At 38.3% G+C, this 27389-nt stretch overlaps 1 protein-coding gene across 1 annotated transcript in view; it reads right to left on the reverse strand.

Moving 5' to 3' along the window:
- Nucleotides 1-4985: 4985 nt before the first annotated feature.
- The window catches only part of map1b (microtubule-associated protein 1B), a 147254-nt gene continuing 124850 nt past the window's right edge, over nt 4986-27389 (reverse strand). Inside the window, 4 exon segments of the mRNA XM_039758471.1 lie at nt 4986-6389; nt 8365-8603; nt 15072-19448; nt 19451-21329. Of these exon segments, the coding sequence (XP_039614405.1) occupies nt 6234-6389; nt 8365-8603; nt 15072-19448; nt 19451-21329 (6651 nt within the window). The 3' untranslated portion in view covers nt 4986-6233.

Consider the following 27389-nt stretch of genomic DNA (forward strand, 5'->3'; position numbering starts at 1 on the left):
TTCTTGTTAAACTGAGGTCCACTATGCTAGATGAGTAATTTATAAGAGACTAAATAAACGATCCATTCATTTTAACTGACAAAAACCACGACTTTCTTGATATTTTAGTTTTTTAATTTAAAAACGGAATAAGAATCTGAAAATCTAATAACATCTCATTAAAGAATGATACCAAACATATATACGTAGATTTTAAAATAAGCCCGATTTAAAGTGTGACAAAAAGTCACATAAAAACGTTGCACAAAATCATATATATATATAGAAGATTGCAGGATAATAGATCTGCATTTGCTAGTATTTTAGACCCTGTTACTAAGCCACCAAAATGGATACCTTAGCTTCATACAGTGGTGTGAAAAACTATTTGCTCCCTTCCTGATTTCTTATCCTTTTGCATGTTTGTCACACAAAATGTTTCTGATCATCAAACACATTTAACCATTAGTCAAATATAACACAAGTAAACACAAAATGCAGTTTTTAAATGATGGTTTTTATTATTTAGGGAGAAAAAATCCAAACCTACATGGCCCTGTGTGAAAAAGTAATTGCCCCCTGAACCTAATAACTGCAATCAAGCGTTTGTGATAACTTGCAATGAGTCTTTTACAGCGCTCTGGAGGAATTGTGACCCACTCATCTTTGCAGAATTGTTGTAATTCAGCTTTATTCAAGGGTTTTCTAGCATGAACCGCCTTTTTAAGGTCATGCCATAGCATCTCAATTGGATTCAGGTCAGGACTTTGACTAGGCCACTCCAAAGTCTTCATTTTGTTTTCTTCAGCCATTCAGAGGTGGATTTGCTGGTGTGTTTTGGGTCATTGTCCTGTTGCAGCACCCAAGATCGCTTCAGCTTGAGTTGACGAACAGATGGCCAGACATTCTCCTTCAGGATTTTTTGGTAGACAGTAGAATTCATGGTTCCATCTATCACAGCAAGCCTTCCAGGTCCTGAAGCAGCAAAACAACCCCAGACCATCACACTACCACCACCATATTTTACTGTTGGTATGATGTTCTTTTTCTGAAATGCTGTGTTCCTTTTACGCCAGATGTAACGGGACATTTGCCTTCCAAAAAGTTCAACTTTTGTCTCATCAGTCCACAAGGTATTTTCCCAAAAGTCTTGGCAATCATCGAGATGTTTCTTAGCAAAATTGAGACAAGCCCTAATGTTCTTTTTGCTTAACAGTGGTTTGCGTCTTGGAAATCTGCCATGCAGGCCGTTTTTGCCCAGTCTCTTTCTTATGGTGGAGTCGTGAACACTGACCTCAATTGAGGCAAGTGAGGCCTGCAGTTCTTTAGACGTTGTCCTGGGGTCTTTTGTGACCTCTCGGATGAGTCGTCTCTACGCTCTTGGGGTAATTTTGGTCGGCCGGCCACTCCTGGGAAGGTTCACCACTGTTCCATGTTTTTGCCATTTGTGGATAATGGCTCTCACTGTGGTTCGCTGGAGTCCCAAAGCTTTAGAAATGGCTTTATAACCTTTACCAGACTGATAGATCTCAATTACTTCTGTTCTCATTTGTTCCTGAATTTCTTTGGATCTTGGCATGATGTCTAGCTTTTGAGGTGCTTTTGGTCTACTTCTCTATGTCAGGCAGCTCCTATTTAAGTGATTTCTTGATTGAAACAGGTGTGGCAGTAATCAGGCCTGGGGGTGGCTACGGAAATTGAACGCAGGTGTGATACACCACAGTTAGGTTATTTTTAACAAGGGGCAATTACTTTTTCACACAGGGCCATGTAGGTTTGGATTTTTTTTCTCCCTAAATAATAAAAACCATCATTTAAAAACTGCATTTTGTGTTTACTTGTGTTATATTTGACTAATGGTTAAATGTGTTTGATGATCAGAAACATTTTGTGTGACAAACATGCAAAAAAATAAGAAATCACGAAGGGGGCAAATAGTTTTTCACACCACTGTATATCATCTTCACTTTATTGATTTTCTAATTTTAATTCTGTACAGTTTTGAAACTTTGTGCACTCTAGGACTGACTTGGACATAGTAGAGCTGTCATGGGATCTTGGGGCTCCAGTATGATGACTGTCTTCATGGATTAGCATACCTGGCTATGAGACTTGAAAGTTAATTTCTTTTCACTTGGTTTATTTGCATTCTTAATATTGTCCTTTACTCAATATCAAAAGAGAGAATACCTTTAGTGACTGCACAGCTGTTCCCTTTTTCTGTTTTTAAAACCTTCAATGAAGACAATAACCTAACAAAATCCACAATTCTCAAAGATTCTTTTTCCCAGGAAATTGAACTTCCTTTTAGTTCCAGAGTGGCATCCACGAATTAATGCTTTACTGATGACCTGAAAGAAAATATCTGGATTCCTTTTGTCCAAAGAGTTGTGAATCTTGAACCCTAGGATAAAGAAAGTCAAAATGCAGAGGGAACGCTAATGTCCTCATTTGGCCTGTTCTCTGCAGACCTACTGCTCACATCCGTGTTACAGAAAACAATCCAACAAGTCAGAAACAAAAAGTAGTACACAGTGCATTCGTTTCCACATGGCTTTTATTGTGGATCATTTTTTTCCCTTTTTATTTTAAATTGCCCCTTTACATCAAATTCCTCAGCAGGAAAGGGAGATATTGCACACAAATATCAGAGAAGCACTACTTAATACTTTCACTGGAAACTAAATTCTACATTAGATATGACTGAATAGGATAGAATTGAATAGAGTAGAATTGAATGATGCAGGATTATAAGACATAAATACCATACACTGCCGCTGATGAACACACAAACAATCATTCAGAGGAGAGACAATAGTATTAGGTGACTCTCAGCTGGCAACTAGAACTGGTGTGACTATTTAGTATCATGGCAAGAAAACATTCATGCAGGTATGAAACCAAAATGAACTGTTGCTGTGCTAATGATGTTACCAGCCTTGCAGTCCTATTAGGGCCATCCAGCCCCCATGAGAACATGCAAAGAAAGATGTGAACATTGAGCAGCGGGGAGATAGGATCATTTCCATTTACAGCTTTGGGATGGGAAAAAAAAAATGTGTGTGAACCGTTATGTACCTTTAAGTACAGCCAAGAGGTAAAATATTTTGTATCCCAGTCCCATGAATAATTACTCAGTCATTTTCTTTCTCTGCAAGTTTTAAAAGCGGATCATAAATGAAACCTTTTTAGACAACGTATTCAGTGGTGCAACTCTTTAGATTTTTATCTCTTATGATAAAAATTGATTATTATTTGGTACAGTTGAAAGATGCTTCTATAAGTGTTATGGAGCTTGGGTGATGTAACTTGTTCGATAGTTTATTAATACTATATGGGGTGCAAACTTCAAACACAAGAGTGGGATACAGCATTTATTTCAGTTTACAGCTTTTCAAAGCGACATATACAGCACCCATAGTTGCATTTGCAGCCCCCACTGAAAGCATTTATTTTAAAATCTGTTGTATTTAATGGTATGGCCCCACATTAAACTATTGTTAACTGCAGGCTCATATGGAAAGCTTAAGAGAACCCCAAGGTCAGAAAAAGTTGCCATCCTGGTCACAACCAGCTGTGTTCACCCAGTAATGTCTCTGCCCATTAATACATCTTTATACAAATGCAAAAATCTGGAAAAGAAAGACTTTGTTTATCGAAGTACACTGTGTCTCATATCTGAACACAGACTAAGTGATGGAAAAGTTGTGTGCTCATTCCCTACAGGTTCATTAAAAAAAATAGAGTAGGTGAGCACTTGTGGCAAGGTGGCCTTGTAAAGAGTTGCTTTCCTGAGGTGCATCACAGACATGCACTCTTCAGCATAATCAAACTTTTCAAAAATCTCCTTCGACTGAAGACACAATACTAAAGTTAACATAATTTTGTACAATCGGCTCTCCATTCATCCAGAAATCAACTTACTCATCATTTTTGCCATTCCTTAAAAAATAAATAAATAAAAATCACAATCGGATACAAATTAATGATCCTAAAAATTCTCATTTTGAAAATCAAAATGATTTATAAATAAAGAACTACAATCAGGACTTCAATTCCTTCAATGTACCATTGTAAAATAAAAAAGTGCAGATTCAAAATTTTGACATCATTCAAAATTGGACAGATTTCTATAGTTATAAAAGATAATCTTTTCAGTCATCCAACTGTTTTTCGACGTCACATTTCTGTTAGAGTGTAGTTAATATAATAAAAACAAATCAGTCAGCGCTGGATAAAAAAAAAACCAAAAAAACAGCATTCCATAAAAGAAATACCTAATGAGGTCAACATCTGGAGTCACTTGTCGTTTTTATTTGGGAATACTGTTACAGGCAGCAAAGAGCAGAAGATAAACACTAACAATTTAGTTTGTGTAATAAATTTAAACTAATCTCCCAAAGGTTTAAAAACAATACCAAATCCTACTTGAAAACATGTCTTTTGCTGTCTGCTTTCTGTACTAATTTAGAATGATCTGGGTCACGGGAAGACAGTCCCTATTATATGGCCAACAAGTTCTGGATGAGAGAAATTATTTTTTATGTACCATGTCAAAAACAGACTGTTAAAATATTACAAAATCTGTCTATCCATTTTTCACATTATCACTTTCACAGGGAGTCATCCTTGGATGGGATGGTAGTCCACTGAGGGTGCTCCTGCTAATATAAAGGCCATTTTAGAATTAGAAGTGAATTGAACATGCACAAATCTAGGGAGGAAACCAGAGTACTGAATAAAAAAAGTGGAGAACATGCAATCCCCATCTGGTGACCCGCCAAGGAAATGAAATTTGGTCCTGGGAGATGTCAGATATTATGTCACAGTCCCAGAAAAGTCTTAAAATCAAACATTTTCCTCACAAATATTGCCAAAAAGAAACTTATAATAATGGCAGTCTCCTACTAAACTTGAAATGACCTGTCATATCTGTTGTATTAAGATGATTCTAGGCAAAAAGGCTCATGTCCAACTGAAGTGCAAACATACGAGTGCAAAACAAATGCAATAGTAAACAATCATTGAAATGAACAATACAGTGCGATCAAACAAGGCCACTCCATAGGGAGACAGCTGTGTAACACACACCAAAAGAAAAAAGAAAAACTTGGCAAACTAGAACAAAAAATTAAAAACACAAAAGTCCAAGAAATGAGAAACTCACAAAATCCCATTACGTGGCTTTCAGCTGCCATCATGGTTACACAAGTGCATTTTTTGTACATTTAAACAGACTTCAAATGTTGCCCCGTCCATTTGTAAAATTCACAGAAACCAAAAGGATCTCTAATCATAACATTAAAAAAATCAAAAAAATAAAACAAATCTTCAATTACTTATAGCCAACCTCTTCATGTATGCACTGGTTTAAAAGGCTTTGTTTTTTTGTTTTTTGTTGTGAGTCATTTACAAATGTCTTATTTTACTCATAAAAGGCTGTTACAAATCATGAATCAAGCAACCAACCAATCAATCAAAAAATGAACAATTCAGCTGAGATTATCATAGGAATGTGGAACCACAACGTAAATGCGCACTCAAACTTCAGCACTAGTGTATAAACGTTTGTCCTAAATGGCTGTTTGTTATTGACTTTTTTGTTCATTGAATTAAAACACCTGCTGTTTCACATTACAAAATTAAGTGCATTAAGTATCCATTTTCTCAGTTTGTTAGATTTTTTTTTTACATTCAAGTCACTTTCTAAGGCAAATTTTCCAGAACTGTGTACTCCCTCATCCTTTGGTCTTTGCTATATTTTAGTAGCCTTTTTGCTGCTTTCAGATGTTTATGGTCATGCAGGCTTTTCAGGGTTAAACAGAAAGATGGCATGACTGAAAGGAACACTGTTTGTTTAAGCTGTTTCTTAGGGAGCATGCCTTGGGGTAACTGATTTTTGTACATCATTTAGCCCCCAAACAGGATTCAAACTATTGCTCGGGCACTTGTGGACTGCATTTACCACAGACCTACTGGACCAATTTGCTTATGAGGTCCTTCACATGTAGTGGCATCAAAGGCTTAGTGGCCTTTTGCATCAGGTATCGTGCAGCACTAGTCTGAAATCTGTTTTGGGAGCTGATGCTTTAGTGGCTAACAGAGACGAGGTTAGTTTAGTGACTTGCATCACTGAGAGTATGTAGCTGTTATTTATTTATTTTTTGGGTGGGTCCTTTCATGTACTGGCTTCATTCCTGACTGGGCATTTTCATTTTTCACTGGAGTTTACAATGAAAAGAGAGTCATGAGCATCACAGTTCAATTTTGCAAGCAGGAAAAGATTCATCTTGCATGACGACGGTACTGCTGCTGGCTAAAACCATGATGTTTAGGTCTTGCTGTTTTTCATGAGTCTGCCGGTACCACTCCCTCATTACATCTGAGTCATGGGTGGGGATTAAGGTCACCTGAAATGGAAAGGAAAATGTTTAGTGCTTTTGTTTGATTAGCAGTGAGAACAACAACTAAGCAGAATAAGGAACATTTTAAGTCATTCCCAAGTCCACGGTTACTATTTAACAAAAGATTCTGAAACCTATTTCAGTCTCATTAGTAGTACTGAGCAGTGAGTTAGGCAAAATTGCAGAAAAGTTCAGTAACTTCGCCAAATTCAGCGCAATGCATTGAGTGGGGTATAATGGTGCAGTGGTATTTTAAGTGTCTCTGATAGCTGGAGAAGTGTCTGCCAACTTTGCTGGACCAATTATTGTGGACAAATAGAGAACTGAGCTATGAGACAGCCATGCTAACCACTGCACCACCCTGCCTTCCGGAGGTAAAATATCAGAATAGTAAAGGAAGCTTGAATTCAGTGAGGCTTGGACTCCACTGATTCCATAGCAGGTATTTATCTCTCTTTGTTTTTATTTTTTCTCTTTCTCTGACGTACTCGCTTGCTCACTTCCACTGCTACCAAATAAGTGTTACACTTTTAAAGCACATTGATTCTTCACTCCTTTCTTATTTGCATCTACTGCAATGCACTCTGGGTAATACTATTAAAGTGTAAGGATCACGTATTAAATACAACTCCATTCAAAAAGACATTACCTTTAAGACAGGAATAGACCAACACGTTTCAAGTTTTACGTCTGCATGTGTGTTTTATGTTTTGAATTTATTCATGTTTTCTGCTAATTTATATCATACGAATAAAACGGTTCTTATTAAATCCATACCAGGATAAGAATTTCATCTGGTAAAGCGGTTGATCCAGCATAACAGCTGATATTAGGATCAGTGTTATATACTTGGAGGGGCTGTCCCATCCAACATTGACTGCTGCATCTCTGTGACGTAACGCTGGCCTAATAAAACATCATGTGGCACTGTGGGGGAAAAAAATGTTTGTCTAAGCCAGCCACACAGAAAATTATCAGTGATAAGGTCACTGGTGAAACCAGCAAATTTGACTTGAAAATGATTTTGCGCATCAGCATTACTCATTAGTACAGAATAATATCTGTTTAAACACAAAATGAGCTCTCCCATTGTCTTATTTAGAATTGTGTGCATTCTACGAGCTGCAATAGTTTCACACTGAAAAGTTGTCAGGTGAGGACTGATGTCAAGACTTAAAAATTTCCAAAGGCAGCAAGGAAGCTGAGGTGACATGCTGTTTTGTTTTCCCATGTATTGGTTATATGAGAAACACATTCAGTATAGGGCAGCATGGTGGCGCAGTGGTAGTGCTGCTGCCTTGCAGTAAGGAGACCTGGGTTCGCTTTCCAGGTCCTCGCTGCGTGGAGTTTGCATGTTCTCCCCATGTCTGCGTGGGTTTCCTCCAGGTGCTCCAGTTTCCTCCCACTGTCAAAAGACATGCAGGATAGGTGCATTGGCGATCTTAAATTGTCCCTAGTCTGTGCTTGGTGTGTGTGTATGTCTGTGCCCTGTGGTGGGCTGGTGCCCTGCCCGTGATTTGTTCCTGCCTTGTGCCCTGTGCTGGCTGGGTTCCAGCAGACACCTATGACCCTGTGTTAGGATATAGCGGGTTAGATAATGGATGGCTGGATGGATGGATGGACATTCAGTATACCTAAGCCTACTTTTATTTATTGAGCAGGTATACTAGTGAAGACCACAAGGTGTCACTCCATCAACAAAAATGTCTAATATATATTATAAAAATGGTCATTTATTCCAAATCAGAAACCACAAGACAGATAATGGGCCCTTTCCTTAACTCGTAAAATACACTCACCTTTCCCTTTTTTAAATTGATTTGAAATGTTTATATACTGGATTTAAAAATAAATGCATGGACCAAACTGACCTAACAATGAATGATAAGTAATAATCATTATCACGAGCATCATTAATGGGATCTGAGGAACAAACCACTGTGGGATGTTAGAATCAAAATAAAACAAATTCCATCTTTACCTGTAAGTTATTACTCCACTGGGCCTTTCCTTCAAGCAGGGCATCCAGAACAGCCTTGCTAGGCTCCTCAGCTGTCGTGTCATTCCCACTTATAACATAGTAAGAAGACCGCACACGTTTGAAGAACTCCGCATCCACATTCTTAGCATTGCAATGATTCGGAATGTAAACCAGGTCTAGATAAAATGAGGATCCAGATGGTCCATTTCCACTTCCTAATGTTTTATTGCTTCCAGGGCCTGGAAAAGAAAATAAGAGTTGTGACTGGAAAATGAGCATCTGGAGCTGGTTCTCCTAACACCATGAATAATGACAGTGTGTTTAGACAACAGGGGTAAAGGCCACAGGGATTCTTGGTGTTAATGTGATCCATCTATTCATTTTCTGAATCGGCCTAAACCAGTTTAGTTCTACAGTTGTGGAAGGTGAAAGTTAATTGTGGTGGCACTGAGCAGAAAGTTCAAACTAAACTATTGTGGAATGTAACTTGCTCACACAATCACACTCAGTCATACTGGAATAATTAGGAACTGCCAATCAGCCTAACCTGCAAGTATCTGAAATGTGAGTGGAAAAGTTGAGTACTTAGGGAAAAATCCATGCAGACACATGGAGTACAGTAAATAGGCGCAGATTCAAACCCACTGCAAATCATGTTTGATGAGAAAATGTTTTGATAGTACACATTTGTTCCTGCTTTATCATCCCATAAAATGGATTCTATGCTTTTGGACTCACCATAAAATACGATTAATGAACTTACTCTTTTTGCCAGCCCTTCGTATTTACAGTAAATGCTATTTTAATGTAACTTAAATTTATATACAGTACATTAAAATTTCAAAATCCGTCTTCTAAATTACATCAAAGTATACAGCAGCACAGACATATAAGACATCTGTCAACACAAATCAAACACACAATGCACAGTTTATATTCATCCAATAAAACAGCATAACGCTTTACGTCACTGGTGTGCAAAGTATGACTTGCCAATACGGGAGGGCTGATAGGTGGGGTTTGGAGATTTTGTTGAAATAACATTTCACTAATGTTACCATAAACAGATGAATGGGTGTAACTTTGTATAAATAGTGCATATAAAGACACCTTCCAATACCCGAACATATCTGACAGTTCATTAACATCTGTGCGCTATGCTGTATTATCAGAATTGCCTATATAGTGAATAGCTAAAAATGATTTTACACAGTACACTTTAAATATTTTATGAAATAACATTTCAAAACAATTTGAACCAAGGCCCTTAAATTTATAAATTCATATAGTCAAAGGCCACCCAAAAAACTGTAACTGTAATGCTGACAGGGGATTTTGGGAAACTGATCAATGAACAGTGGGTTCATAGGCCTTGGAATAATGAATCCCTAAACAAGATCTATCAAGCAATGGGCACAAAGGCAGGATGGCCAGTCTATCACAGGTTGAACACACACATCAGATTGCCAGTTTAACACCACCAGCCCACCTAACCTGCCTGTGTTTGGGGTGCAGGAGGAAACGCATGTACACACAGAGAGAACATGCAAATTCCATGCAGGGAGCACCCAGAACTTGAACTTGAACAGCAGTGATACTCCAACGCCACCATGGCACCCTAAACAAGACTGATGGAATGAATTGTTTCCAGTTGTTTATGAAAGTGTATGTTCTTCTGCTTATATCAGGTGAATAGAATCCACCTTTGGGCAATTTAAGGTTTGTCTGAAGTGCTCCATTTAAATACTCTCTGAGAAGTAGCACATTTCACTAGCAGAACACCGAAGAAAAAAGGGTGCCTTGAAATCAAACAAACAGTCATGGCAGATCTGGGATAAGGTTGTTAATAAAACAGCTGTCCGGGATGGATGGATGGATGAAAATTTAGAAGTCATTGAAACATGATCAGCAGATTGTAGAGAAACGGCAAGTCTGTGAAACTAAAACTTAAAAAATATTGTAAAGATGAATGGACAAAAATTAGTGTTCTTATGTTCAAAGCAGGTATAGACTGATTCAGAATAACTCATATATGTAATTTTTACAAAACGTTCCTCTACCAATAATGGACCCCAAAGTAAAAAATAAGTTATATGGGTTTTTTTTAGTTACTAAATTATTATGGCTGATCTGTAGCTTTTTGGCAAAAAAACCTAATTGCATTACAATACTATATTGCAAGCCAATAAAATGTGGAAAAATGCTGGGTTTGGAATACTATTTATACAGTAGCTATGGTATATTCTGCCAAATAAATCACATACATTCAAATACAAAGACCACCAAGGACTCTTTAAAGGCAGGATGGAGCTCAAATATCTCACAAATGGCTTAAAATTATTTTATTCCTGTATTTAAACTCTGGAGCTGGCATGAAAACTTGCGTGTCTAGTGTGAAAAACTATCAGCAGGTTGAGCAGATGAGAGTTTGTGTTTAATCAGTAGAGTCTTAACTAACTATGTTCAGCAGTGGATTATTGTGTTCATAAGAATTATTTATAAATGCCTTGAAATTATTTGTGTTTTATGTTGGGTGCCTCCTGACTCACAATATATATATGATATACTGTTGAACTCATTTTGATGTCTAGTTATGCAAGATGTTGAGCATTTTGGCTCTCTAGAACCTAAACCCCCACATTTTTAGGCAATTGTTGGACCATATTTTGTACAGGAAATTACACCCTTATGATAAAGAGTAGACTGATAGGTGTCTACAACAAAGACGATTAGGAGGACTTGACGTTGTGCAGGCCACATCAACCACTCTCAGGATTTAACCCCCTAAAGGAACACGAGAGGTCAAAGTTACTCCTTTTCACAGAATTTCAAAAAAATGGTGATCAGTGAAATAGGTAGGTGAACTGTCGTTTTGTGCTATTCCGAGGATGCTGATCATAAATATGGCAATATTTTGATATTTGGTTCTTTACCAGTAGTGTTGGCCGTCTAGTTACCAGTCCCAGGAGGTAAATTTAAAAAAAAATTTCAAACAAGCATGTGGGGTTTCATTTTAGATTATTTCAAGGTCAGTGATTATGAATATTATTTTTGATTCTTGATCTTTTACTATGGATCTGTCTCTCTGTGGACCACTATCAGAGGGTGAAAATGAGAAATTTCTATCACAATCAAGAATTTTTAGAATTTAAACATTTAAGTTGAAGCATACCGAAGTTGCTGTCTGGTTTAAAAAAAATTATGGGATGGAGTCAGTTTTTTTATTATTATTTATTATTATTATTACCACGCTTATTTTAACTTCACCTGTTTGTTGTCTGGTACAGATCTTGTAATCAATATTTAACCTACTTCCTATTGTCCAAATGACTAGAAATTTTGCACACTTACTCAATTCCGATGATGATACATTAATAATTAGTTTCACTAATTGATCAATTAATCCATGTTAATTAAGAAATGAAATTTTCATATGAAGAATAAATATTAAAAAGAAATATTAATATAGAAATATTAAAGGAAGTGTTAAAATATTGATTACAAAATTATACTGAAACAAACCCAAGACTAAAAATTTGAAAATATATATGAAAAAATACTTTTTAAAAACCATGCTTATATTAAGTTAAAAAGTGTACTAAAAAGTAAAAAATAAGTCTCTCATACATCATTCATAAAATAAAAGCGTGGGCACTTTTGCTAAGATTTTAATTTTTTGAATGTTGATTGATGAAAAGTGCCCACGGTTTATTTTACGAGTGATGTATGAGAGACTTATTTTCTACTTTTTAGTACACTTTTTAACTTAATATAAGCGTGATTTTTAAAAAGTATTTATTATATATATATATATATATATATATATATATATACTAGCAAAATACCAGCTTGCAGCGAGAAGTAGTGTGTTAAAGAAGTTATGAAAATGAAAAGCAAACATTTTAAAAATAACGTAAGATGATTGTTAATGTAATTGTTTTGTCATTGATATTGAGTGTTGTTGTCATATCTATCTATTTATATATATATATATTTATATATATCTGTATATATCTGTATATATATATTTATATATATCTGTATATATATATATATATATATATATATATATATAGCAAAATACCTGCGATTGGCAGCGGAGAAGTAAAAAGAAAAGGAAACATTTTAATAATAACGTAACATGATTGACAATGTAATTGTTTTGTCATTGTCATGAGTGTTCCTGGCATTTAAATATATAAATATATATATATATATATATATATATATATACATCTATACACATATATATACACAGTTATATATATATACATATACACACATACATATATATACATACTGTATATATACATACTGTATATACACATATACATATCTACATATATACTGTATATACACATTTATATATACAAATCTACATATATATATATATTAGGGGTGGGACTCGATTAAAAAATGAATCCAATTAATTAGAGGCTGTGTAAGAATTAATCTTGATTAATCGTATGTAATCGCACACGTAAATTTGCCCCAAATCGCAAATGTTTTTTTTTTTAATTTAAAAGTGTTTTAGTGGGCGACAGAATCAAATAATAGACATGGACATGAATATTGTAAACTCAAGCTCTTTTAATTTCTGAAAAAAAAAGCCTTTAAACTGCATTTGAATTCAAAACAGAAACAAAAATATCATCCCTGGTTAAAATTGGGCAGACTTAAAAATAAAGTGGTAGTTTAAGTACTTTAAGTAGATTTTCAGAATAGTATTGTCTTTAAATAATAATAACCAAAATTTCAACATAAAGTGCAGTTTTTCTTCTGAAAAAAATAAGTCAGAAACATAAAAGGTAATTTGACCAACTTAATCTTTAAACTCTGAGTAACCTTAGCCAAAATTATTTTGTACATTAGGCTAAAACAGTGTGATCATTGAACATTTTGTAATTAGATGTAATTAGAATTACTAACGGTCACGGAAGTCCAATGATCCCCAGTAAGAGCCACAAAGTCCGCTTTCTGTAATGCATCTAATTTTGCTTGCTTTTCAGTGTGCACAAAACCACGCTTTTATCAAGGCTTCGCTCGGGAAGTCGAAATGACCAGTCGTAGGAACGCGCTTTATTCCGACTCTAACATTTTTGTAGCTGTGATGTGTGCATCAGTGTAATGGATGTACCAGGAAATGATGCATTGACAAAAGTTCCGTTTGCTTGGAATTGAAAGTGTGATTAAATGCGTTATTTTTTTAACGCGTTATGGAGTACATGCATCGAAGCTTCTCAGCTGTGCTTGTGCTAATAAAGGAAACATTTTAAAAATAACGTAACATGATTCTGCGTTAACCGAATATTTTTTCATACGTCCCAAACCAAGGAGATGCGAAGGTAAAATAAATCAGTAGCGCGCGTACGTACTCAGTGCATCCCCTCTCGGGAATCGAACCTCGAATATCGCAGTGGAGAAGTAGAAGTTATGAAAAAGAAAAGAGAACATTTTAAAAATAACGTAACATGACTGTCAATATACAGTATTTGTTTTGTGAGTGTTATTGAATGTTGCTGTCATCAAGGATTTGATTATCATTATTTCTTTCAATCAGGGTCGTATTTGTACGATGTGTTGTGTTCAAGTTAAATTCCGTGATTGTCAATCGTTGTAAAGATGACAGGTTTCATTCATCGATTCGTTTCTTACTGCATCAATAAACAGCTCGTCTTCTTCTTTATCTGAGACCCGACACACTGCATGCACGGGTTTTTTTTACACTGTCTTCCTTTAGCGGGACATTGACTTTTTCCACCTTGTGCTTTGTTTCCACAGTAGCTGCATTTATGAATATGCTTATCAGACGCTTCATATTTTTTGCTGCCTTTTCAACTGTGTAATTCGGTTTTTGTTCAGCGCTCTTTGGAACTGTTGCTTTTTATCTGTGCACTGCGTCCAGTTCACGTGAGCCACTCGGTGTACTTGCATCGAAGGTTCCCAGCTGTGCTGGTGCCATCTCGTGCTATGTCCATGGCTGTATTTAAATGTTACCTTAGTCCTGGCACTTAAAACTTTCTCTCGCAGTTTCGCTGAGTTTGTGTCAAACACCACCCTGACCATCTCATCTTCCTCTCCATAAGCACAGTCCTTCACCCGTAAATATTTACCCGTGGCAGTTTGCTATTGGATTGCCGCTGACGGACGGCCTTCTATGGGCAGGCACTAAATTACAAACGCCAGCGGCAGCCTGTCTATGAACTTAATTTAAAGTGTAGGTTTACATCGTGCTTTGTTTCCGAAGTAGCAGAACTCGCTTCTTATTGTTTCGCTGCCTTCTCAATTATATAATGCATGTTTTCTTGAGCGCATTTTTGAGGTCTTCCTGGTTTTCTATGTACTGCGTGATTACGTGGGAGGCGTGATGTCACACGAAACTCCGCCCCCACGGCGTTGAAGCTCATCTCCATTACAGTAAATGGAGAAAAACTGCTTCCAGTTATGACCATTACGCGTAGAATTTCGATATAAAACCTGCCCAACTTTTGTAAGGAAGCTGTAAGGAATCAACCTGCCAAATTTCAGCCTTCCACCCACACGGGAAGTTGGAGAATTAGTGATGAGTCAGTGAGTGAGTGAGTGAGTGAGTGAGGGCTTTGCCTTTTATTAGTATAGATATATATATATATTCTGACTAGAAATGATTTTCCTCACTGTAGAATAGTGAAGGATTAAATATAGTAATATGCATTAATTACACCTACCTGTAGTGGCACTTTTTGTACCCCTTGAAGTGGAAGTATTAGTAGCATTCTTTGCATCCTTTTCCTCAACATGATTTATATCTCCATTGGCACTTGACTTGGTTACTAAATTGTCTTTCTTTTTTGGAGAACCTATTTTGGAAACCTTGTCTAATGAGTCTTTTACAGCAGTAGTCTTTGAGTTCACTCCTGAAAGTTTCGGCTTGTCACTTTTTCGTGCTGGTGATGATGACTTTGTCTTGACGGTCTGTTTCTTGATCTTAGTTTTATCCTTGGTGTCTTTTTTCAATGATTTCCCCACTGCCTGGTCTGAGGGTATAGCTTCAGGGTCCACCATGCAGACATCAGGATAAGGAGGGGATGGAGCTGGGTCTCTCAGCGGAATTGGTGGGGGATCTGCATGCCTGTAGGTTAAAGTTTTGTCGGTTGGAAGGGTTTCAGATTCATCTTCAGAATCAATGTTCGCATCGGCTGTAATAGAGGGGCATTCTTCGGTTCCTGGAGGAACATCAGAATCTGTTTGAGAAGGCAAGGACTCACTGACTGAAGTTGGTGGAGTTTCATCACATTGTCTAGAGTGTGGTTTTCCTCCTGATGGGGGTGGTCCTCCACTTGCTTGAGTTAAAGGCCTCTCATCTTTTTGGGAATCATCCTCATTTGCAAAATATTCCAGAGGGCTTGGATTGATAAATGATGGAGAGAGCTCCGTTTTAGGATGCCTATATTCGCATGCATTCACCAAGCATAAATCAACATCATTTCTAGATTTAGGTGAAAGAGCCTGCTTTACTTGAGCCTCGTCTGGGGATTTGTCCATGCTTTTCATTGTGTCTTGAACTTTTGTCTCTTGCTTTTCCACTTCAGATTTTGATTTCTGTAATGACAAATATGTTGATGAATAATCAGAAGGACTGCTTTTTTCTTTAAGGTCACCTGAATCAGGAGAATATATATGTTCATGAGACTGTTCTTTATGACTTTGAGGAGACTTGATATTTTCAGGTGACAATTCACTGGTTTGTAACGACAGTGTTTCAGGTGGTGCTGGACTTCTGAGGGCAAACGATGACTCGGTTGAGCCTACAAAATATGCTGGAGATGTTGGTTTTGAAGTTACAGGGGATTTAGTGTCTTTTGGACTAGCATCATCTATTTTAACTGGAGAGCTTTCCTGATTTATAGACTTTTCTGCACAAAATGAAGAATGAGATGACAATGGTGAATATAAGGGAGATGCTTCCTTAGGACTAACGGGAGATTCCTCTTTTTTCAAGGGTTCATCTGAACTTTGTATAGAAAAAGTAGAATAGCATTCCACTTCAGGCGAAGGAGTCTTTAGGTTAATGGGGGACTTGCTCTGCTTCTGCTGGACTTCCTCAGGTTCAAAAGGCAAACCTTCTGGTGCAGCTGAACCTCCTAATACAGGTGATAAATCTGGAGAAATAGGAGAGTAAGTACTGGAAGCTGCTTTTGGTGTGACTGGAGATTTATCTTGATGTGTTGAAAATTCCTCAGCTTTAAGTGTTGCACTTGCACTTTCTGCACTAGTGCAGCTTCCAAGCCCAAATAATGAAATATGAGATGGTTCAGAGGCATCCACAATATGTTCCTCACGCAGTGGAGAAGCTACTTGTGAAGGCGTTCGACCTGATGATGTTGACTGAGAGGCTTCTGATGGAGAAGCTGAAATGTGAGGTGAATCAGTGTCTTGGAAAGGCATCGTTTTGTCTTGAAGAATGTTTGATTTTTCTGAAAATGCCAGTTCATGAGTATCAGTAGGGCTGTACTCTACTTCTGTGGGCCCATTTTCTGTGACATGAAGAGCACTGGCACTAAGGGCTTGGTGCTCTGGAGACTGTTTGCTAAAATCCAGTGCTAAAGAATGATCTGGAGATTCCTGGCCAAATTCTACAGACATCGTTGATTGTTCTGGAGACTTCATCTCCTGAACTGGTGTTCTTGATTTGGCTGTTTTTGGTGAAAAATCTGGAGAAATTGACATTGGTCTTGGGCATTCTTCTTTAGATGGTGACATCTCTGTATCTTGGAATGCAGTTGGTGTTTGTACAACAGACACGGATAAGGAATCGTCCACTTCTGTGGAGTGTGGTGAGCCAACCTCAGCATGTAGTGAAGGAGACACATCATCTGCTGTTGGTTCTGGGAAGGAGCTTGTGGCAAGGGAAGCAGTTGAGACAGAAGCTACGCCTTCTATGTGTGAAAATGTATCCTCTGCCACCACCTCATCAACAGGGGTGGCTGATTTATCTGAAGTGGTTCCTTCAGAAATTGACATCTTGCTTTCCTCTTTAAATGATCCAAATTGACATGACTCAGGTAAAATTGGAGATATATCTGATGAAGGCTTCACTGAATGATAAGGTTCCTCCATTTTACTTGCAGTTATTGCACTCTCATATGTCTTCTCTTCTTTGAGGCAAGGTTCCACATCCAAAATCTTTTGTTTCTCTTGTAAAGGGCTAAACGAACTTTCTGAAGAATAATCAAGAAATGGATTCAAGTTAGTTGAAGACTTGTTGTCTTCATTATTGCTCTTGGTGGGTAGCTCAACACTATCCAAGTGTGGTTTAATATCCAAAATGCCTTCCAATGAAGATTCAGACCCAATTGGTGGTGGACTGCGGAGTGGAGAAAGAACCTTTTCAAAGGGCGAAGCAGCATCTGGTACAGGTTCATCCATTGGACTGATTCTATCATCTAAAAGTTTCTCTTCTTCACTAGGTGGTGCCACTATAGTTGGGCTGGTGATTTTTTCATCAGCATTAACGGGCAGATTACTGGTCTTTTCCTCTACTGGTGACTGATGAAAAGGAGTATGTCCTGCACTTCCAGGAGTAGAGTGAGGAGAGGCAACTTCTAATGTTTTATCATCAGGGCTAATAGAAGGTTCAACTGTTTCACCAGTAACTTCAGTAGAAATAATTCCCATTTCAATAGGTTTGGCAATTGCTGTTGGAGTCAAATCAAAGTTTACACTTCGTTCACTTGTTGGAGTTTTAGCTAGTGGTGACAGAGCAGCTGGACTAGTTTTAGTATCAAGTGTTAATTTGTCTGGAGTACCAAAACCTAATTCAGATTCTTCTTCCTTATCCTTTGTGGCATGTATTTCACTTTCTAGTATCTTGCACACTCTATCTTCTTCCATTGATGAAGGTGGCGAAATTGTTGAAGCAGAGTGTTGGTAATCCCTGCCTTCTGTGGCACCTGTTTTTGAATAGTCTGATGATGATTCATTGGAACTAGCTGGAAGAGGTGAGAGTTTGGTTCTGTCAAAACCATTTGAAAACTCTGTCATTTTGAACTTGACGTAATCTTGAGATGGAGAGTCAGATTCTTCATTGGTTGTTTCATCACTCATAATATCTCTTGGTGTTGACATTTCATCCATAGGTGTGGGTTCACTAGAAATTTCAATTGTAGATTGTGTATAGCCTGAAGTTGCAGTAAACTCCTCTAGTGGTTCTTCTCTGTTCTCTTCATCCGAAGCAGTGGCTTCACTTTCAGATCCCAAAGGAAGTGTTTCATCATGGATAGATGCATGTTCCATAGCAGGAGACTGAGGTGCAGAAAGTTTGGGTGGAGTTGCGACTGGCAGGGAGTCTTTCACTTTTACATCAGTATGCTCACTGTCATGGTCTTCCTCAGATTCTTGATCTTTTAAATGTTTCATATCTTTTTTATCACATTCTGTCTCTTCATCTTCTTCAGTCTCTTCTTTCTCAGATACTTCTTCCAAATCATCATCTGTCTGTTTATATTCCTTGGCGGGTTCCTTGTCTGTTATAAATGACATTTGGTTGTCTTTGTGTGGATCAATCAAGTCAGCTGCTCTGGCATCAGCTATTTCCCCCTTCAAGATGAATGCACTTTCAACACTGGCCTCTTTGTTTTCTTCCTCTACACCCTCAGTCTCTGTCTTCTCCTCATAGTCACCCATTTCAGATGTCTCCTCAAAGCCTGTACCCTCATCTTCAAACTTTTCATTGTTATCATCCTCATTAATGTTTTCCTTAGCCTCCAGTTCATCTGGAGTCTGTTCACACTCTCCTTCAGCTTCTGTGGTTGTTATTCCCTCATCTGGAGATTCAACAGGCCCAGTTTCTGGGGAGGTCTTGCTGGCCACTATGTCTTCGCGGTGGACTATAACAACTGGTTCATCGAAAATATTTGGAGACTGTTCAGATGGCACGGTCATAACATTCTCAGTTATTTCCTGGGCCTTGAGTTCTTCAAAGTCTTTGGTGAGATCTTCAGGTGTAGACATTAGTGACCGCTCAGCTTCCAGAACTTCCACAGTGGCGGCTGTCACTTCTTCATCTAGCTCACTGACTGCTGCTGCTGCTGCAGCAGCCGCCAAGCAGCGGCAACGGCAGCGGCAGTGGCCAGTGGCCTGGCATCACTAGGCTTACTGTCTTTCTTGAGAGGTTTAGTCTTAGCTTTGTCTTTTGGCTTTCCCATACTGCCCACCTCCTTCTTTGGAGCCTCTTCTTTCTTTTGTATTTTTGGTTTTGGCACAAGTTTTTTGGCATCTCCTTGTGGAGCAGCTGCTTTTTTTGTGTCTTTAGAGAGTTTCTTTACATCCTTTTTAACCTCATCTTTCTTCTCATCCTTTTTTGCTTCCTTTTTTGCTTCCTTCATTGGCATCTCCTTCTTTACTTCTTTCTTTCCTTCCCTCTTCACATCACGTTTTAGTTCTTTTTTAAGTTCTTTTTTCATTCCTTCTTTTACAATCTGCTCTTCTTTGCCAGTGATGACTTTTTCCTCTTTCCTGATGCCTTCTTTTTTTACCTCCTTTTCTTCTTTTTTCTTCTCTTCAACTTTCTGAACTTTTGGCTCCTTTTTGACCACTTTTTCTTTTGCAACTCTGGACTTGATGTCAGTCTTTTGTTTCTCAGAACTCTCTACCTTGACTGGCTGTTCTGGTTTTCCTTGCACTTCTTTGTCTGATGCCACCACCTTTGGTTTTTCCTTTTTGACAAGAGGCCTTTCCTTCTTTTCTTCCTTATGGGGCTTTTCTTGCTGTGCCTCTATAGTTGATTTTGGGACTTCTGGTGTTTCTTCTTTTGACTCTTTCCTTACTCCTTTTACGGAAGATGGTCTTGATATTGACTTTAGGCTTTCTTTGCTGTCTGTTTTGTGTTTTGTCTTTGCTTGTTTTAAACTCTGGGCTCCTGTGTTTTCTTTAAGTTCCTTTTGCGTGACCACTGGTTGTTTGAGATAGTCTAGATGTCGGAGTTTCTCCAGACCCTCTAAGATACTTTGCTGAGTTGCATTGCCTGGAAACAGAACGCGAACAATCTTTTCACTTGGGTTAGCGGGATGCCACACAATCAAAGATGAAATGGAAGTCATGTGAGAGACTGGAATCTCAGATTCTTTCCCATCTGGTAGCAATACTGAAGCAGTTTCCTTGCTGCTGCCAGTCCACTGGTGCATGAAGTATTGTAACTCTTTGCTATTTTTTACAGGGTTTAATGCATACATTTCTAGTCTACCCACTCCCATTTTCTGAAAAAGAATGATCGGATCAATGGTATTACCCACTCCTCTGTATAGTGGTTCGGTCTTCAAAGATAATCTGTTTAAATATTGCAATGTGAGATTTGCTTCTTCAATGCTTCTCCGAATTCTATAATTAGGCTCTGGGATTTTGAGGTTCTCTGGAACATTAAGAAATATAACTCCTAAATCGGGAGAAATTAGATTTTTCATCCAGTCACTATTTGCTGTTGATCCTTGTGATTGCTCCTCTTCTACTTCAGCAATTTTGCGCTGCAGCATGCTGTTAATTCCTGGGAGGTTGTCATCTCCAATGTGGGTCAGAAGTATTGAATCTACTCGGTCCAAGTGTCGTACAAGCTTCCAAAAACATGACTTACGATCCGACCCTCCATTGATAAGCATGTTGAACCCATTGACTGCAAAAAGTGCGGAGTCGCCTCTTCCACCAGGAAAGATATAGCAGCATGGTTTAGAGAGTTTCAGGAAGCCACCAGAGGTTGGAGGCTCCAGGATGTCAAATGGTGAGGGAATTTCCACAGATTCAGATAGATATTCAGTGAATTCTGAAAGTCCTTCCATTTCAGGTAGGATAGAAGGGGAATTCAATTTGATATTGATGAAGTCTTGCAGATTGTGTTTGTCCAAGCTCGAATTCTTCCAGTCCCCCTCTTCTGGACAAAATAAAGTCAAACTGGCTTTGTTTGCTGGATGTGTTGTGCTCAGTAGTTCACCAATCTGGGGGAAGCAAAGAAGACATTTAAATGGTTTAAAGATGTTCATCAGTACAAAATGTGCTTTTTGTTTTTGTTAAAGTATATCAAATAGATCTAAAACCAGTGAAACGTTGTACATTGCAAGAAACAGGAATAGGGTGTCCTTTATATTATTTGGATGTAGGCTGTCTTGTAGTATGGAAAGAGAATTGTTTTCACAAAGGTATCTTGATAAGTGGATGGGTTTAGATCAGTGTTTCTTACACTATGGATTGCAAACCAATTTCATGTTTTTGATGGGTTGTCACATGACTGTGTAGTAAAATTAGTCAAGTTCTTCCAAGCGAGAATTCTGTGGAGAGAGTGTTATACTGCGCTCATTATGTAATCTGAGACATAGCCTATAAACAGCGCCATTGACGCATCACTGAGAGATTTTGCATCTGTGGTACAGAGATATAATGAACATTCCCCATGACACCGCCACCTCTATCACAACCTATGAAACAGTCAAAGAGAGAGATGACTGACAGCAAAGACACATACAGTATAAGATAGGGAGAAAGAGGAAGGAATGACAGAGACAAGCTTAAGAGATGAAGCGACCAGGACAGTAGTTTGAAGTTTGGAATTGTAAATAACAGGTGCAGCACAAGGATGTGACAATTTTTGGGATGATGTGGGAGTTGAATCAATGAGGTGGGAGTATACTGTGTATAGTGCCATGGCAGCACTGTATGCTAAATGCAGTTTCACTGGCCATGGACAAGTGGTTAGTAGCTCATTGCATTTTCACCATTACCACATACAGTACATTGAATCCAATCTGTAACAGAGGAGCAAACAATACTTTGTATTACGGTCAATGTGCTTCATGCAAAGAAAATTTTGTATTATTTATCTTGACAAAGAAGAATTCCTTCTTGTAACACTATTTTAAAGTTGGTATGACAAATGACAATCTACTGGTAATGTGAATGACATGTTTGTGGACCATTGAGAACTGTAAGAATTCAAATATGATGTTTAGACTGAAAGCTCATCTCTGGTCCCATCACATTGTGGAACCTTGTTCCATCTAACTTCAGAGTCTCCCACATGTCTCTTGGTAGTTGCTCTCTTTAGTCTTCTTATATTTACATTTATTTGCTTGGCAGATGATTTTATCCAAAGTAACTTACAAAAGATTTCATCATAATCAAGTAACATCACTCACGTGGACTGTTTGGGGACAAGGGTACAAAATTAATCATCTTAAGCATAGAACTCAGAACAAAATACAAACTCATTACAATTCCTAGATTATAAAAACCTAACAGCTAATATCAGTTAGACAGAAATTTACCTAACAGGAATCTTCAAATGCTTCTTCAGCACATTGAGAGTGTCAGAGTTTTGAATGGAGGTGGGTAATCCAAAGCACTCATATATCAAAGTGAATTTGCCCATAAGAAATAATGGAAACTCAGATGATTCGTTTCGCAACCCACAAATATTCATATAAAAATGATTAATACAAAATATAAAGTAAAAATACATAAAACAAATTAACCTGCACTTTACCTTTGAAAAGAATCATGGCTGGTGTGAGTGAGTTTCTAAACTCTTTTGGGATTCCACCCAACGAGACGACATGCGGAAGAGCGTCCCGAAGCAACCACAGGCTCCCAGCGCTGTAGCAGTTCGCCGTATGGACATTTATGGACATTCTATAAAGCGCCTGCCATCGATGGATGATACAAGGAAAATTATAAATGCAGGTCACAGTATTACTCGGCCACTAACTTGGCCCCGAATTTGCCTGACTGCTGTGTCTGTGTATAGGAGAGCGGCAAATCTCGCTACAATAAATAAGCGTGCTGTTCCTGTTTCAAGCTGAATAAAGCTGGTGTTGCTAAAGTACCAAGACTCACATGTTACAATACACATGTGGTCACAATGCTATAATAAACAGTAAACACTGGTACGGATGTTGACTATATGAGTGAGGCACGCCAACTCAGATGGAGAATGGGAGACGATTACCCACAATCCCACAGCGAGAGAGAGAAGAACCATCAGCTCAGTTGTGATCATGTGACACTCGGCAGACAAAGCGTATACGGATTAATCGTATTGCAACACCTCGCTTGTTTATCAAGTCAAAATTTATTAAAAATTTTAGGTCGTCTTGCAAAACACTCGCAAACCAAGTTACTCACAATCCAAGGTTCCACTGTATTTTATTTGTAAGTGATTTAGACCAGTTTGCAGAGATCTGTTTTCACTTTGACATTAAAGAGTCTTTCTCTAATGATCATTGCCCCATAATCCAAATGAAATCTACTGTGATGGAGTATAACAATAAAATGTAAAAACTTCCAAAGGGTGAATACCTTTTTGTATTCAGTTTAACTAATACAGTTTAGTGGTGGTGCACCCTATCCCTGCTGCATCAGGTGCAAAGTAAGAATGAAGCCTGGACAGGGCACACTTGCACACATTAGAAAATCTATTTAACCTTTCTTCCATCCATTAATTTATTTTGAAGCCAATTAGCGTAGCTAAGGGTCGCGTGGGGTTGCAGATGACGTCAAGAAAGAAACCATGCCTTGATATAGCGCCAGTGCATCACGAGCACAATCATACACACATTATTGGGTTTAATGAAGTGAGGATTCTTCATGGATATCACAGGTCATGTAGACATACCAATTATTCTGCCACATGTTGAATCTACTAATGAATTTTATTTTAGGAACTGGCAAGGTAAAATGTATTTTTTTTTTGTTAAAGACAGCAAAGTAATGTGCCACTTGTGTGAACAGGCAAAAAAGGTATAACTGAAGAGAGATCTGATGACTTCAAACAAGAACCGCAGAAAAAAAATTGCAAACCTTGTGTTTTGGTGCAAACGCTGAAGTAAGCCAGAAGCCATTTGCATGCTAGAGTAAAGATGTTACCAAACAGATTATTATTTCCTTTTCTATTTATGCACCATTAAGTAATTGACAGGGAACGCAGCTGTGCCTGCGTTAATGAAATATTCATTTGACACCACAATAACTGCACTTCCTGACGAGTACAAACGTTCAAACAAGAAATGTCAAGTACCTTTAAGCTGGTTTGTTGCATTGGCAGTTTTGCATTTAAAATGCACTTGTAAATCTCACGCTACACAGTTGTATTTAATGTTCAAATGTGTTTTCAAGAACAATTTAAAGTAATAAGAAGTTTTAGAATACTCTGATATAATCAAGTGTGATTATCTAATGCCGTAATATTTTATATTAAGTAATTATTATGTGAGAAAGGTTGCTCTGTGTCTGTTTTTAGGGAGTTCATACAATTGTGGAACAAAAAACAAATAAAACACTCTGTGCTGTTTGAGACTGCACACAGTCCCTATTCCCGGCTTCCAATTCATTTTTATTTTAATGAGTCGTCTGGTGGGTAAGTGCTTGCCATGAAGTAAACATCTGGCACAGGAATTGGACAAGGGCCATTAAATAGAGACAGAGAGAGAGAGAGGAAAGACCTGCTCTGGGAGGGCAGGATGCAAACCAAGCAGCCATTGTGGGAGGACAGTGTGACAGTTCTCTTGCCTTGAGAGTTGTCATAGTGCTGTGCGTCTGCTCTTGGTGAGGAGTGCTTTGCAAGAACAAAGTAGTTTGTACCACTTTATTTCTTATTTTTTTTATAGACTAGGAGGCCCCCCGCCCACCTGTGCTTACGGGCCAACCACTTCGTGTCTCTACCATTCTCGTTGTGAAGACAGGGGCTGAATGCACCCCAAGGTGACACGTTCGCTCCTCCGACACCCCCTCTTAAACGGTGACACAATGGGAATGACTCCTCTTTGCTCAATCAGCTGCTGGATTGCTGTTGCTGTCGTGCAGCGTGATCTGCATTTTGCATGGTGCACTTCTGTCATATCACCTATGTCCATATATTCGATCTCTTTTCACTTTTACCTTTTCATCAGTATCGAAATTGAATTTTGATTCCGTGTTTGGAATTACATCGCGACAATGCAACATATAACTGCCCGTGAGTAAATGTCGTTTCTTTCTCTCTACGTGAAATGTGTCTGACATAACCACTCAGGACTTTTCCAAATCTCTTTGCATAAACTATTGCTGTCTCGCGTGACGTGAAAGTGTCTCTGAAACAATCATGTCTCGTCTCCTTCCAAGATTTTTTTTTTTATAATAGAGAGATTTTATATGAAGAAAATAACTTTCCACACAATCCAGACTTACTTTTACAACAAAGAAAATAACCTTACATACAATCGCCAATTCAGCCCCTGGCTGAGAGAGGTGAGAGAGCCAACAGCAAGAACAAATCTTTAAAAAGAAAGGTGAATATCCTTTCCCCCGATATAATTAATAAAATTTTAATAATTAGATCTTGTATTATATTGATAAAGTTTTGAACAGATCCTCTAAGTGGCAATGTAATAGTATTGTATACGTATTGTATTTCTGGGGTGGCAATGATAGATTGGCCGTCTAGCTCTTTTAAGAGGATTATATGTGTTCTGTTTTGTGTGTTTTTATTTAGTCCATTTTTCACACCCATTGCACACCCAACTTACCTGGATGGGGGTTTCTCTATGAATTGCATTTCCTAAAATTGCTTTTCCTAAGATTTTTTTCCCTAAAGAGTTTTTTTTTTGGTTGTGGATTTCTTATCTACTTAGGGAGTCAAGGCTGGGGAGCTGTCAAAAAACATGACCTGTTAAAGCCCATTGAGGCATTCTTAGTGTGATGTTGGGTTATACAAGAAACAAATTGTTGTTGTTGTACCCATCTGTCAGTACTTTGGGATGCCAATGGAGGGGTAAAACAGTGTAGAAGTATGAGAAGTGTAACCTTGGAGAAATGGTATAACATTTCCACAGGAAACTAAATAGTAGGCATGTCCCTCCTTGTAGAGACATGGCAAAGCCACAGAAAATTGTCTACTAGGATGGTTAATGCTTACATCCTAGTAGAGGGCAGCTTGTATTCTACACCCAGAAATGGAGTGCTGCTGTTTACATTCCACTCATTTTTCTGAAAGCATATGCCGAAAGGTGTTGGACTATGTCATTCTTTTAACTCTTTCAGGGCAGATGTCGACTTTTGTCAAAATTCAGGGGTAGAGGACGGTAATCAGCCTTGGAATTCACTGTTACATTTTAGAGTGACCCTCTTTGCTAGAAGGAAAGTTAGCTTCGTTGCTTTACCTGCATATGCGTGAGTAGCAAAGAGCAAACAACCTCTAAAATGGCTCCGACATCTGACGAGAGACCAAAGTGAATGCACAAAGCAAAACACTCCGTGGACGACATTTTGTGTAATATCGCCGAATCAGACCCTGACTTGTCGGACAGGTGATCTGAAGATAGAGATTGAAAATGAAAGTGAGGTACTGGCTTTAGCGTATCGGTCCCCAGCTGTTCATGGTGCTGAACACACTTGTGTAGCTGATGCACCTACGGCAACATTCGCCTGGGAGGAGTGCCACTTACCATGACAACAGGTACAAACCAGATTGTGTCACACTGCCACAAGAAGACAGACCAGGCAGCTGGCCCGACATGCATTCTTACGGGCCATCGAGCTGCCCCTACACAGCTACCAGGGACCCTGAACAGGCACTGACTGCAGCCACAGCAACAGACGCTTTACGTTGATTTACATGTGAAACCTTTGCTTTGTGTGTTTTTCAGAAAAGTGAGTTGCCTGCAAAAAATATTCAGCCCTCAAAGAGTTAAGTAATGTAGAACTATCCCATAATTTGCTATGAAAGGATCATGGGAAATAAGATGGTACAGTGACTTGGTGGCTTCAGATCTTTACAAAACCCACCCTTGGACCCAAAAGTAATTCTATTTCCAGTTGGAAGTGACTCTGGGAGGCAATTTTAAATCTACCCCCAAGTCAGTAGTTTGATTAGTTTCAAGTCAGGAGAGGAACCTAGTATGGGCTTAGTGATGGCAGGAGAAGAGAGATGGAAGTGCATTTGGTACTGGAGAAGTGACTATGTGGACAAACTACCCCAATTTGTAGAAAGGTATCAACAACTCGTGTAAGTAGGCCAAGCAAATCTTCCA

The sequence above is a fragment of the Polypterus senegalus genome, chromosome 7 (assembly GCF_016835505.1).
Source record: "Polypterus senegalus isolate Bchr_013 chromosome 7, ASM1683550v1, whole genome shotgun sequence".
In the NCBI taxonomy this organism is placed as follows: domain Eukaryota; kingdom Metazoa; phylum Chordata; class Cladistia; order Polypteriformes; family Polypteridae; genus Polypterus; species Polypterus senegalus.